Source organism: Orcinus orca, chromosome 6, assembly GCF_937001465.1.
Source record: "Orcinus orca chromosome 6, mOrcOrc1.1, whole genome shotgun sequence".
NCBI lineage: Eukaryota > Metazoa > Chordata > Mammalia > Artiodactyla > Delphinidae > Orcinus > Orcinus orca.
In genome coordinates, this window is record NC_064564.1 from 84,149,020 (window position 1) to 84,162,609 (window position 13,590).

The 13,590-nt window shown below is 52.1% G+C and overlaps 3 protein-coding genes across 4 annotated transcripts; all 3 read right to left on the reverse strand.

The window, feature by feature from the left end:
• Window positions 1-35: 35 nt before the first annotated feature.
• SPAG8 (sperm associated antigen 8) lies at window positions 36-2,876 on the reverse strand. The gene is given in 8 exon segments (XM_004271522.3): window positions 36-197; window positions 200-353; window positions 452-514; window positions 637-751; window positions 836-881; window positions 1,058-1,232; window positions 1,335-2,097; window positions 2,200-2,876. Coding segments are annotated over 8 exon segments (1,395 nt in total). The 5' UTR covers window positions 2,238-2,876; the 3' UTR covers window positions 36-156.
• Window positions 2,877-3,025: 149 nt separating this feature from the next.
• HINT2 (histidine triad nucleotide binding protein 2) lies at window positions 3,026-5,182 on the reverse strand. Of its 2 annotated transcripts, none has more exons than XM_004271419.3 (5): window positions 5,050-5,182; window positions 3,686-3,826; window positions 3,484-3,588; window positions 3,307-3,379; window positions 3,026-3,212 (listed from the first exon to the last, which is right to left on the reverse strand). In XM_004271419.3, the coding sequence occupies exons 1-5, from the start codon at window positions 5,134-5,136 to the stop codon at window positions 3,121-3,123; spliced, it is 498 nt and encodes a 165-aa protein (XP_004271467.1). In that variant the 5' UTR covers window positions 5,137-5,182; the 3' UTR covers window positions 3,026-3,120. The 2 variants fall into 2 exon arrangements, with proteins under 2 accessions (XP_004271467.1, XP_012389098.1); XM_012533644.3 differs by lacking the exon at window positions 5,050-5,182 and adding an exon at window positions 4,758-4,890.
• Window positions 5,183-8,399: 3,217 nt separating this feature from the next.
• FAM221B (family with sequence similarity 221 member B) lies at window positions 8,400-12,907 on the reverse strand. Its single transcript, XM_033431100.2, has 5 exons — window positions 12,286-12,907; window positions 11,964-12,107; window positions 9,554-9,664; window positions 9,182-9,379; window positions 8,400-8,990 (listed from the first exon to the last, which is right to left on the reverse strand). Exons 1-5 carry the CDS (start codon window positions 12,905-12,907, stop codon window positions 8,827-8,829), a joined length of 1,239 nt encoding a protein of 412 aa, XP_033286991.2. The 3' UTR covers window positions 8,400-8,826.
• Between the last annotated feature and the right edge of the window lie 683 nt (window positions 12,908-13,590).

Genomic DNA, 13,590 nt, shown 5'->3' on the forward strand with positions numbered 1-13,590 from the left:
ACACGGTAACTCACAGAATCACTGAATGAGCAGTCTCAGGATGAGAGAGAACCCTTTTTATGTAAACAGCCCCTTCACCAAGTACACTTCCTCCCCATCCCTTCAGTACAGACAGAAGGAGATTCCATATTCCACATCTACTTCCCTCCTCGACCCTTAGACAGGAGTAGTTCTACCCCTCCCTCCACCACCTGCCCTCCTCCCTGACAGCCAAGGGAAGATATTTTTCCCAATTGGTGGGAATAATTCTCGGGTTCATAGGGCAAGGGCTGCCCTAGAGACAAAGGCACTGGTGTTGAGAAGCTGCAGTTCTTCCGGAATGGCGTGTCCAGAGTCCTGATGTTACTGACACCCTGGAGGAGTGCCAGAATGAGGACAGAGCCCTCTCTCCTCCAAGCCGGGACAGAACAGCCTCTTCCCCCACTCCCAACACCTGGTCACCCTCACACACCGGTAGCTGTGGTGCCCTCTGTAGCCAGAAGGTTTCAGGCTGTTCCTTAGGGTAGTCGTGAGGCTGTGAGGGAGAGATACTGAATAACTCTTGGCCTGAAGCTCCCTCTCTCAACCTCTGGGCCTGCTGCTTTCCCACAGCCTGTCAGGGCCCAGCTGTACAAGTGGGGTGGGATGGGTTCTTACCTTTGTTGGGGCAGGAGGCCCTGATTGCACCAGCTCCTTTCCATAGTCGTGGTGTGTCACAGACTCGACCTCAGAGTCCTTCCTTGTGGGTTCCTGCTCTGCCTGTACCTCTTTACTACATTGGCCTGGGGGGCATCAAGGCCATTCTCCCCTGATTTTTGTCCTCCCCCTCCCCTTTCCCCTGCACCCAGCCTCTCACCAGATCTGGTGGTGCAAGAACATCTCCAGCATGGCTTCACGTTTCCCTGCGGGAGGTCAGGGAATGGACAGAGTGGGGGAGTCTGGTTAAGAAACAGGCCCAGAAGAAAAAAAATTGGGGAAAAGGAAGAAAAACTGAGCTTTGCGTTTTACACTCATCAGACATTCCTCTCTCTGTCTTCTCTGCTAGACTCACTCTGGCCCATTCTCTCATGCTTCATACCTCGAATTGGCTGAGAGTGGTTTCCTGGGGGCTGGTATGAATCTTTCTGGGTGGTGCTGGAGCACATGGGTGACTGTGGCTCCAGGGTCAGCAGTCCCCGGTGTCCATGTCGGAAAAAGAAACTCTCAGGGCCATCCTGCATGCTTGGGACTTGATCCAGGTGGTTGGTGGCTCTCTGTGGGCCCCAAGTTGAGTGACCATGATATCCTTTCTGGTACCCACCCTCATCGACTGGGGGCAGCCTTCAAGAAAAGGGAGCAGGTAAAAACCTTAATACCTCCTCCTCCCAGTTGTAGAGAAGGCACTGGCCCCGTGGCAGTGTTTCATTGAGAACCTTACTTGTCCCTTCAACCTCAGGGGGCTTCCACAGCCCTCGGGCACCAGGTTCTGAGACTTTCAAAAATTTCCAGGGTTGTTTCTGAGGCTCCCAGTGGCTGTGGTGACTCCAGGAGGCATAATTAGGGAGCAGATCTGCCCTGGGTTTTATGAAACCTGAAGAAGCAGAGGAGCTGAAACCAGGGCCCTGGCCAGAGCCTGGCCTATGCCTAGAATCAGCGGCAGGACCAGGACCCGTGCCTCGACCAGAGCCGTTGCCAGGACCTTGACCAGAGCCGTTGCCAGGACCTTGACCAGAGCCACTGCCAGGACCAGAACTGGAGCCAGGACCAGGGCCAGAGCTGAAGCCAAGACCAGGGCTAGAGCTAAGGTCATTTGCAGTATAAGCAATATGGGAAACAGAGACAGGCTCAAAGCCAAGTCTCCCATGGCCTATCTTGTGGGTAAATCTGGGTCCAGTGTAGCACTCCCCAAGAAGACTTTCAGAGGAGGGCTCCATGAGAAGGCTCCGTTCAGAGTAGGGCGCTGGGGTCTTTGTAGATAATGCAGCTGCTTTGATAGTGGAGGCGGCTGCAGTGGCTGCAGCAGCTGCTGAAGCTTCTGCGGTTGCAGCTCCCAGGGCTGACCTATGACGGCCATCCCAAGAAGGAAAGGGATCCGAAATAGACCCTAGTCCTTCGCAGCTGGGCTGTACATCTAAACATCTGAAAAAAAGTGAAAGCGGCAAAGTTGTCAGAAGCGCAGCAAAGCGAGTCTATTAACCTTCCTTGTCCCCTTAAGCCTGCAGCCAGAGCTGTGCCTCTCACCGTGACTGTGATCCCTCGGTAGACTCAGTGGTCTCCATCTTCAGACGCCAGCTACTGGGTTGCCATAGAGACGGCAAATCATTCCAGGAGACTGCGCAGAACCAGAGCTGGGCTGACGGCGAGGGTGGGGGTGGAGGCAAGGTCTCTGCGGGGCGGAAGTCTTGCACCTGGCGTAGTTTGGGAAGTCTGCCTTCCGTCTGGCCTCCCTTCCGCCTCAGCCCGGCTTTTGCGGTTCCGCTGGCCTAAGGCCTCGCCCTCCATACCTAAGCAGGACTTACTGAGGCTTTCTAAGGTGGTTCTTTGCGTTGAACAGGCACAGAGCTGTTATATCAGATGAAAGGCTACTTGGTATGTTTATGTAGGGGCAACAGTAGTTCATTCTCAAAAGTGGGGGCATCTTTTCAAAAATTTTAAGGATGGAAAGACATCAGACAACAGCTTAAAAGCAAAATGGTGAGACATGGGAATTAGTCAAAGGGTAGCGACTTTTTTGGTGTGATTACTTCTCTTTCAATAAAAGGCCTTCACATTGACAATCCTCCTTCCAGCCCCCCTTAGAACATGGCTTGGCATCTGAATTGAGCAAGTCTTGGGATTCAGTCTCTTCCTACTCATTCAGGCTTATTCCTACTGCTACTTTTCTAGAGGCCTGACCCAGGTGGACCATGAGTCCTGAGCTCACAGATATATAGGCAAATGCTCCTTTAGCTACAGGATGGGCCTCCTTAGTGTCTCAGACCATAGTCAAGGGGGATCATAGTCTTGAATCAGTTTTCTTTCCTATTTGTGGTATAAATCTTTATATATTTAAGACAGGGATCCAGAATTGAGGGAGAGCAAGTTTATTAGCATTACAGGGTGCCGTTTTTCCCCACCCCCATCCAAGCATCCAAGTCTGAGGTCCTTGGTCATTTGGTAGGTTCAACCTGGAGGCCACTGGAGCTGTCGGCCCCCAAGTACGTGAATGTGCAGGTGATACACAGATTGTGCACCCAGCTTCCCATCGTTGATCACTGAAATGGAGCTTGGGTCAAAGAATGAAGATCATACCGAGGGGTAGGTATGAGAATTCATAGGTGAGAGGCTCAAGGGCCAAACGTCACTCACCAAGTCGGTATCCATCTCCCAGCCCCTCAGCCTTTGCTGTCCTCTTGGCCACAAGGAGAAGGTGTCCTAGAAGCTACAGGGAAAGGGGAAGGAGACATGTGGCTTCATTTACCGGGAGCAAAATTTCTAGCTGAGTACAGGGCTCCCCCAGCCAAACCCTGGCCCTTTTCTTCCCACCTGCTGGTCTTCTTCTTCAGCCTGGCTAATGCGAGGAATGGGCTTCTTAGGAATGACCAGAAAGTGCACAGGAGCCTGAGGGGCCACATCACGGAATACAAGACACTGGGAGCAATGACAGGCCAGAGGCCACCATGTTATTTCAACAGGCTGGATGGTATTTATGAAATTCCTAAGGGGATGAGTCCTAATGGCACCCCACCTGCTGGTCCTCATACAGAATGTCAGCTGGGAGGCTTCGATCCAGGATCCGGGAGAAGATGGTTGGGGCTGCCCCCCCAGGAGCTGCCTGCTGGGCCTTGGCCACTTCGTTCCCATCAGTCACAGCTGCAGCTCCTCGGACCTGAAGGTGGGTCAGACACACCCAAGGGAGGAAGCTGACAATACCTGTCTCATGTACTTAGTTGGGGCTGGCAGAGGCTGGCCATTAACTTCACCCTTCTAAGAACCTATTAGTGGTTCCCACTCAAAGGGAAAGTTCCTCACTTTCAGAGCATCAGCAGCAGAGAGTAGGGCCAGATAGTGCTGGGCCTGGTTAGATAACAGGCAGATTTCACTGCAGGATTCAGCAGTGCAATTGATTCCTGCTCCTAAAGGGTTGAGGAAATCTAGCACTGTTCAGGGGAAAGGATCCAGAATGAGAACCTGGAGGCTTAGGTCCAAGTTCCTATTTCACTATTGAATTACCTTAGATAAATCCCTTCTCTCGGCTTCAAATATAAGGGGGGTGGTTTGCATCATCTCTTAAAGCTACTTGGAGCTCTTTCCGTTTACTCTCACCTTGTTAATGTTTCCATTTACTTCCATTACTTGTTTTCTGATCTTTAAGCCGTGTTAACTATCTTATCCAGGTTTTAATACAATTGCCCTGTTTGACACAAAGGTGTCTGGGTGTCACATCTGACCTCTTACTGTGAATTTTCACTCCAGTCCCCTGAATCGGTGGAGGGAGGAGTTCAGTTGAGTGAACACAACCCCAGCCCCTGGGGATTGAGGGTAGGGAAGGCCCAGTTTCCCAGGGACTGAGAGAAGGCTGAAGTCAGAGATGTCACATTGTGGGGAAAAGGGACGGAATGAATCTGACCCCTTGAGTCGCTCTGGCAAACAGGAAGAAGAAGGGGAGTTAGCATTAGTGCTCAGTAGAAAGCCAGGAGTCTGACGGGGCAGAAGACTGGCTCCCAGGAGAAAAAGCTCACGTCCCGCAGGGGGCACTGAGGAGCTGCCCAGAGTAGGCGTTCGGTCGGCTGGGAGATGGCAGCAGACGCTGCACTGACCCTGTGTCGACCTCGGTGCCCGGGCCTGTGCAGGGCGTCGTTCATCGCCGGTTCGTTTCTCTCGCGGCGAGGCTTTAAGAGATGCTGCTGTGACCACCAGTCCGACCTCACCGCACAGCCCTGGAGCCTGCACTTCGGGAGGGGCAAGGTTCCCGGCCGGGCGCTCGGGCTCCGGCCCCGCGAGGCCGCAGGGCTGCACAGGCCGGGGGTAGCCGGGGAGGAACGCGCCCCCCGGCCCTGGAGGGCGTCAGAGCCCGCGGGACCCCTTCCTCGCCCCACGGCCACCTCTCACCTGTGCCCCCCGCGGCCCCGCTACCGCTACCGCCACCGCCCGGCGCGCAACGCAGAGCCTGGCGGCCAGCAGCGTGGCTACCGCCATCTTCCCCTCGGCCGCGGGAACCTCCCACCCCGGCCAGCGCTCGGGCTCTGTGGCCAGCCGAGGTGGGGAGGCGGGGAGCCGGCGAGCGGCGGCCATTGGCTCCGCCCGCGGCCGGGAGCGAACCCCATCATCCCATTGGGTCACGCTCCTGGGCCCGGCACGCCACTGGCTCCGCCGCCACGGTAGAGGCGGGATCTTTTCATCCCATTGGCTTCTTGTGCCAACTAGAGGGCGAATTTTCTACTCCTTTGGCTTCGTCTTCTAGTCAGACTGAAAGTTCCTTTACGATTGGATCCCCTCGCTAGTTGCGCTGTGAGATAGTTTCTCATCCATTGGAAGGATTGAGAGACCTGGAGGTGGGATTTTCCTCCAATTGGCTCACAAGACAAGACCGGCCCAGCTTAGGTTGCGGCTCGGGGGGGCGGGGGGTAGTGGGGCTTTTATCGTATTGGCTCCTTCTATTCGGGTTGGGCCCCTACTGGTGGGCTGGGAGGAAGGGGGCGGTGCTCCGTCACCTGCCGCGCAGAGGCTCAGAGGCCGTGGACCCTTTCATTGCCTTGGCCGGGAGGAGGGCGGGGTTCGGAGAGGGGCCGTTCCGCGCGTATTGGCCCCAGGAACCACCACTACCCCTGGAATTCCAGGCAGATAGGAGTCCCGGAAGAAAGAGGCGGGTGGAGGTCGCCGGGCGGTTGGCCTGAAGGTGAACGGGCACGGGTTTTGTTTTTTTTTTTAACTGGTGGGATAGATACCCAGCATTTTCCCCAAAAGGACAGTTCCAGCCCCTTGACCATTTCAAAGATGTTAACTTACTCATCTGAGGGCAGTTCCTCCTTAGTTTATGTGCTTGTTAAAATATTCCAAGACTAAAGATTCTGCAGTTTGTTTTCGGGGCGGTTTTTGCATTTTTCTTTTCCTTTTTTTTTTTTTTTAACGGGCGGGGCCAGGAGTGTCCTGTCTTTGCTGCACGACTAATAAGCAAAGGAATACGTATCCAATGTTATTTCCTAATCAGAAAAAGTATGGGATACGGTTAGCTCCGTGCCTGGCATTTTCAGTGAGCCGGGCGAGTTTGAAGGACAAGGGAAATGTATTACGGCTAGGTTAGAAGTATATTTCGTTCTGCTGGAATATATATTTTTTGACATCAGAAACATGGGGTCACAAAATGCTAATGTACTCACACCAGGAAAGTTTTAGTCTGAGGTTTAACACAGGAGAAAAGTCACCACCGTATCGTTAGTTTTGTTTTTTTTTTAGCACATGGCCTGACATATATAGGTGCCCAATAATTATTTGTGGAATGAATAACATTTGGTGTTTTTTTCACTTCCTTTTCCATAATATATAATACATATGTATTACATATTATATTCTTATTCTTCCATTTACAGTCAGTTTCCCATATTATTACACAGTCTATGTAAATATACTTTGTAATGGCTGCATAATACTTTCTTGAATGAGTTTATCACAGTAACCATTCCTTTATTGTTGACTATTAGCTGAGTTGGTTTTAGTGAGTGGTCATCATGGTGCTAATTGCCTAATAACCAGTAATGGGGAATTCTACTTCTGGAGATAGTAATGATTTCTTTTGAATAGCCATATTATTGTTAGAGAGTCCTTTCTCCTCCAAAGGACAGACATTTGACCCTGTTATTTCCCCCAGGAGTTCTAGCAGTCAAAGTTGCATACCTTTCCTTGGAATAATAGAGGGCCTCCCTAAACGTGAGGAGATGTACACTGGCCTTTTCAGTGCCCTGGAGGCTGCCGTTGTCCGTGTGCCTCTGGGACAGCAGCAGCCCCTAGAGCTGCTCTGGAGAAAGGCAAGAGATAAAAGGTGCTGGGAAGAGGAAACCAGCCAGGAGCGGTAGGTGAGTACAGAACACTTTGAAACTGGTTATTTCTTCGGATTCTCATAGAGGCAGGTAGCACAGAGGTTATCCTATTTTATAGATCCAGAAACAGAGGCCCCGAGAGGGAACGTGACTTGTCTAAGATCACAGAGCTCATTAGTGTCAGAAACTCCTATTCCCCATAAGAATCAGCAATGGGCTTCCTAGTCACTCCCCAACACTCACTGACTCTGGCCCCTAGCCCACAGTCTTCTCCACTCCAGGCTCTTGTGATCACTTGCAGCTGCTCTCATCTGAGAGCTGCAGCGCTCTGCGTGTTCTGGCCACTGTCTCCTGTACTTTGATCCCTACCACTACATCTGCTACTGGACCTCATGAGACTTCTGTTCCTTTGACTGTTCCCTTTTTTAATCTGTCAATTGCTTCCTGGCTTCACTTTCCTATTTGTATGGTCAGCTCCCTCCACATCCTCAAGCCTTCTTTTGCATTATTTTCCTGATCACCCTCCCTGATACCCTTCCCGTCACCACCCATTAATCTAAATATTTTGCTTCTCTGCTTCTCTAACTAGGTTCCTGCTTCCAGCTATACCTGAATCCCTAATTGCCCACCGATCAGGGTTTTCTCCAGTTTCCCTCATTAGCCTTCCCAAACCTTCACCTTTCTTCCTGTCTCCTACCTCCCACTCTTATCCCTGTCCTCCCCCACCAGCAGCTGACCTTGTCTCCTACTTCACAGGGCAACTTCCACCAGATCCTACTCCCTGCACCTCAGTGAAGGCCCCATCCTTCCTTCCATCCTTTCTTCCGTCCTCCTTCCTCCTCCTGGTCTCAAGAAGTGGTGTTTCTCCTATCCAGAGCGAATCCCTTCACTTCCGCCTTGACCCCATCCTCTCCTTCCATCTTTGGGATGTAGCTTCACCAGGCATCTCTCTTTCTCTTCTGTACCCTTCAAGGTCTTTTTCTCTACTGGCCCCTCCCTTTTTCCTAAATACAAAATGCTTTCTTGACCCCACATCCCCCTGTAGATATTGTCTGACTTCTTCCCTGCTCTTTTCGTCTAAGTTTCTTAAAGAAATTCCTTCACACTCACTGCTGTTTGGTCCACTGCACCACTGAAGCTGCACCCTCTGAAGTCACCAAAGACCTTCTGATCGCAAAATCCGATGGACACTCTTCAGTCTTTGTCTTACTGGAGCCCCTACCTGTGTCTAACATCACTCCTCCTTCTTGAAATCCCCTCCCTCCTTGGCTTCCTTGAAGCGACTCTCTCCTCCTGATGCCAGAGCTAGCAGTTTGAACGTGGGTGCAGTGGAGGCACATGGCTGGATCCAGCCTCTCTCCTGCCTGGTGCTCTCTCTCACCCCCTGTAGGTGCCAACCCCAAGGTCCTAGGGTGTCTACCCCGGGCCGGGCTCTATCTGCCTCATACAGAGCCAGCCAGATTCCAGTGGCTTTCCCTTTATTGCTTATCTGGGCCAGGCTCACAGAGGCCTGCACCAGGTGTTGACAGTGTCTGTCCCTGGAGGAGGGAAGCAGAGGTGAAAGGGTCAGGTACAGGGGTCAGATATGGGGCCAGGCTGGACACTGCATGGGCTAGGGAGCCCAGGGGGACTAGGGTGGGAGCTGGGATGGCCAGAGGGCCCCTTCTTCTGGAGGGCCTCGAAGTCAGAGTTGTTGATGATGGCTTCTTGGAGGGTAGGCATCTCCGCTAAAGGCACATAATCTGCTCCTGGGGGTGGAAACCAGTGCGGGTATGGGATGCAGGAGGGAGGGGTGAAATAGTCCTGGATGGGATGGTGGAGGGCAGGAGTGCCTTCCTGCCTGGCCTTCTGATTACAGACCCTGGAGTGGACCCCTACCCCAGGTTGCCCCCTCACCGTGAGGCCTCCCTCCTCGCTGCCGGGTCTCCTCAGTCTCAAAGAAAGTCTTATGTTCTTCCCAGCACCAGTCACAGGCCGCACAGAGGAAATTAGGCTCAAAGCAGTTGCACCAACAGCCTGGGGCAAGGGGGCAGCCAAGAAAAGTATAGGGTACTGGGGCTTCCCCAGGGGCTGACTGCATTCTCATCTCTTCCTCACCAACCGCAAGCCCAAGTCTCTCCTCCCAGCTCCCCATCTGCATCCCCAAACTATTTGCAACCTATCCCAACCCATGCCCACCCCTGCACTCCCCTTGCTTTGGAAGGTACCTTTGACCCTGCAGGAATGGGACCTGGTAGCTGCGTGGTCCTCATGGCTGTGTTTGCAGCGACATTGGGCTCTCCAAGCCCTGGGGCTAAAGGTGGCCCACCTCTTGACCCAGAGCTCACCCAGCTCCTCTGGGCGTGATGGGATAAAGCAGAACATGAGGCAGCGGCACTGGCCCACATTGCAGGGCACGGATATGTCTGTGACGAGCGGGATGGATGGTAGGGTTAGACCAGCACCTGACAGGGCCTGGCTTTCCCATGTCAACCCCCTCCCCCAAACCAACACACACACACACACACACACACACACACACACACACACTTGCTCTCATACATCCCAACACGTGACAGAGGACAGTTATCACTCCACACCTGAGATGATCTGGTGCTCTCTCAACAAGTGTCCACAAAAGCACTTGGACTCATCCTCAATCCGGAAACAGTCCCATAGATGATGGGGACAGCGCCAGCCAATATAGAGACCTGGGTGTGGAGGGATTGAGTAATAAGGAAAAGTAAGAAGAAAAAATAGCCTAAGCTCCCCCCAAGGTGTTCTCACCTCTCCCCTCGTGTGTATCTATCTCTACCCATGAGTCCTCATCCCTACCCCTTTAGACTTTTTTCTTCAAGGTTTGCTCATCGCCCCACAAGTGTCTTCAGATCCCTCCCCACCCTAGGATCCATTCCATCTGTGTCAGCCCGTCAGAGGGAACTGAAGACGGTCTTCAATGCCGAGCAGGAAGATTATATGTGAAATTTTGTTTGACGATGAACGTGTATCTCGCTGAGTTCTCTCTGACTGTGGATTCTCATCTCCTCCCCTCCCAACATTAGAGTCCACCTTTGTTCTGTTTCCTTGAAGTGTCTAAGGTGAGGGAAAGGGAAGATGATGGGCCAGGTGCAGAGTAGATGGTGGGGACTGGCTCCTAAGGAGTGTAGTATTGAAGGGACCTGAAGAGGAGGAGGAGGTTGGGCAGCCCTGGTGCCAGGAGGTAGGAGGAGGGCTTCTGTCACTTCTCCAGGTTAGCACCTTCATACTTCCCTTCTGCGTTCCTGGTATTACTGAACTAATACCCTCTGTGAACTTGAGAAGGGCTGCCTATGGCTCTCCAAGGGTCAGGAGAAAGGGGGAGGCCAGAAGTCATGAGTGGTGAAAAGCAAAAATATAAGCTTATGAGGCTGAGAAAGGAGGCATGGAAAGGAAGGTGAGGCCAAGACATATCCCTGAGAGCAGGCACCAGCAAGAGGCCACCACCCTTGAGATCTGAAACTGTCTGGCTTCACGGTCAGTCTCACCACAAGGCAAGGGTGGTGCTGAGTAAATGTGGGAGGAGAACCAGAGCATTTCCCACTCAGAGTTTCTCATCCTCTGTGGAGCTGAGAGTACCCCAACTTCGAGCCAGGAATCCTGAGTTCCCAAGGAGTGGGGCCTTTAGCTCTAGGACTCTTATTCTCATTTAAAGTTTCCAGTGAACTGTCACCTCTACCAGAAAGTTGTCCCTGACCTCCCCTGTCTGTCTAGGGGCCCTTCCTCTTGCCTTCTGTGGCTCTCATTCTACTCCTATCACAGTACAATGCATTATAATGGACTGTTCACTTGTATTCTCGTTAGACCGTGAGTTCCTCCAAGGAAGGGTCAGTCTTTTCATCGATGTCCTAACACAGGACCTGGCACAGAATAGGTGCTCAGAGAATATAGATGCTTGACTGAATAAGTGAGTGAGCAAATTCCTTTAGGAGGGGAAGAGAGACTCCATATTCCAGGCAAAGCCCTGAAATTCCATAAGGAGAATGAGAGTTAGTGTCCTCTGGTCTTTGACTCTGGCCAGGACAACAATCCACAATTCTGTGCCTGTCAAACTAGATTTTCTTGTCTTTCCCCTGGTCTCTTAGGATCTTAAGCCTGTCCAGATGTGGCTTTTGGTTTTGATGCTTCTGACTTGATACTGCCAGCCTGTGGTATTAGTGCCCCATTACAACAGGGAAGCTTGGTTGAAAGGGCAGATTTTAGGCTGAGTCACAATGCGGGTGGGCAGGGACCAGGATTCCACTAGAGGAATTCTGATCTCTGTTCAACAGTGCAGGATCGGGTGAGGTGCAGAGGTGAACAAGTGTTAGTGCCCATAGATCAAGGCCTAGCCTGAGGGCCTGGGAGAGTCAAATTCAAGCACTGATGTGGGAGTCATTGCCCACCTTTCAGATGAAGAAGACTGCAGTTTGAACCAGGGGAATGGCAATTATACCTCAGACACTACTTGAGGGGCTGCAGTGATGACAGCCTTTTTTTTTTTTTTTTTTAAACTTTTGGCCACACCATGCAGCATGCGGAATCTTAGTTCCCTGACCAGGGATTGAACCCGTGCCCCCTGCAGTGGAAGTGTGGAGTCTTAACCACTGGACCACCAGGGAATTCCCCATGACAGCCTTTTAATGGAGTTCCACCAAGGGGACTAAGGCCTTTTGCCATATCAGAGCAACAAGTCACCTGGAAACTGTCCAGGGTCCTGGGCCATCTCTGCCTTAGGATCTGTTTGGTGCAGGGTATCTGAGCCTTCGTTCAACCACCTGTTCCTGCCTGGTTTTATATGAATATCCCCACTTTTTGTCTGCATCCACCCTCATCTACCTTGGCCTACCTGCCTGCTCCCCTCCCAGATTCCAGGCAGGTGGCATTGCCATTTCCACAAGGGCTATTCATTGAACGGGCAGGTTCCTAGATCCTGTTGGATGGAAGGATGTCCATGGGCCTGTCACCAGCCCCTGAAAGGCTGCCTGGGCTCACCTGTTTGGATGGCATTCAGGGCTGCCTCCTTCTCCCACTGGAAAAGATAATTCACCTGAGCACCAAACTTCCCTTTGTGCATTGCCTTAGTCACTTCCACCAGGTCTGCCTGCTCAGCAGGGACCACTGGGTAGACGGTGTAACCTGGGGAGGAAGGGGCTGAGTAATTAAGGGGAAGTGAGGAGGCCCTAAAACTAAGAGAAGGGGCCAGGTCAGAGAGTAACTCAATCTCCTCCTCCTGGGGCAGGTCAAAGACAGTGATGAGAAAGGGAGAAAGGGCAGGAGCAATTACGGCTGGCTCTTTTCTTCCCCTTCTTCTTGCCCAGCTGGTGTTCAGGCTGAGCTGCGTGCGTGGTGCTGTCAGTGGCATCCACCCCTTTCTCTCCCTCTTCTTCCTCTTCCCCATCTTTTGCAGATGTGTCCAGGTGGACCTGGGCTGGAAGGCCCGAAAGGGAGTGCTTTGGAACGCTCTCAGATTCAGAGGTCTGGATAGACCTCCTTGTCCATGAGCCCTCACTGGAGGAAGACTCAGAGAAGGCTTCCTTCAGATAATCAGAGGAAGACACAGAGACACAGCTTAATGATGAGGTCTGAAAAGTAAGGTGTTTCTCTGGGACCTTGGAGATGTGAGTCTCCAACTGGGTCTCAGGGGTAGGGGTCTCCAAAGGGACCTCAGAGGCAGAGGGTTCTAAAGGAATCTCAGAGATGGAAGGCTCCAAAGGGGTTTCAGCGGTGTGGGTCTCTAAAGAGATCTGGGAAATGGATGGCACCATATGAGATTCAGAGGCAAGGGGCTCTAAAGGGGTTTCAGAGAGGGCAGGCTCTAAGGGGATTTCAGGGATAGGGGGCTTCTGTGAGTCCTCAGCAGAGGGGTCCTTTGAAGAAAGGCTCTCTTCCGCATCCATGGTGGTATGAGGCTCTTCTGTGACCTTGTCTGCTTCCATCTAGTGGTAGAATAGGGGACACGTTTCATTAGGTTGGGATTGGAGGGTCTGCAAGTCAGGATTCACAGGGGGCTATGGAATTAGGATAAAGTTTTCAGTGTACCTGAGATATAAGGGGGAAGCCAGATGAGCTCTGGGCCAGGGTATGGTGCTAGGAGCTTCACCCATGTGCCTAGACCCCATACCGCATACTGAAAGGCTGAAGCATCAGAATCCCATCAGTAGATGGTAGCAGAGGAGGGGTCCTAACATAGCATCTTGGCTGGTCCAAGAGCAGGGTTCTGGGCATAACTTAGGACCATAGAGGTCAGGCTGTGGAGTTCTAGAGGCTGGGAAGACCAAGCCAAAGTGCGGGTTTGCTCCCAAGAGTGCAGGAGGATGCCATGACCACAGTCTAGTTTTGTCTAGGGACCCCTCCCCCACCCCTTGGTGATGTCATTCATGTTCAAGGCTTCAGCTACTTCCAGCTGTATGCTGATGACACCTGATGACTCCTAAATCCATATTTCCAGCTCAGACCTTTTTAAACCCCTGTACTTCACAGTCATACCCAACTGTCTGCTGGACATTGCTAAATGGATGTCCCACAGGGCATCAAAACTGAACTCTGAGAATTATCCTAGAATTCTCCTTTCCCCTCAGCCTACATCTTAAAATGGGCACCAAGGACTATATTTCCTATC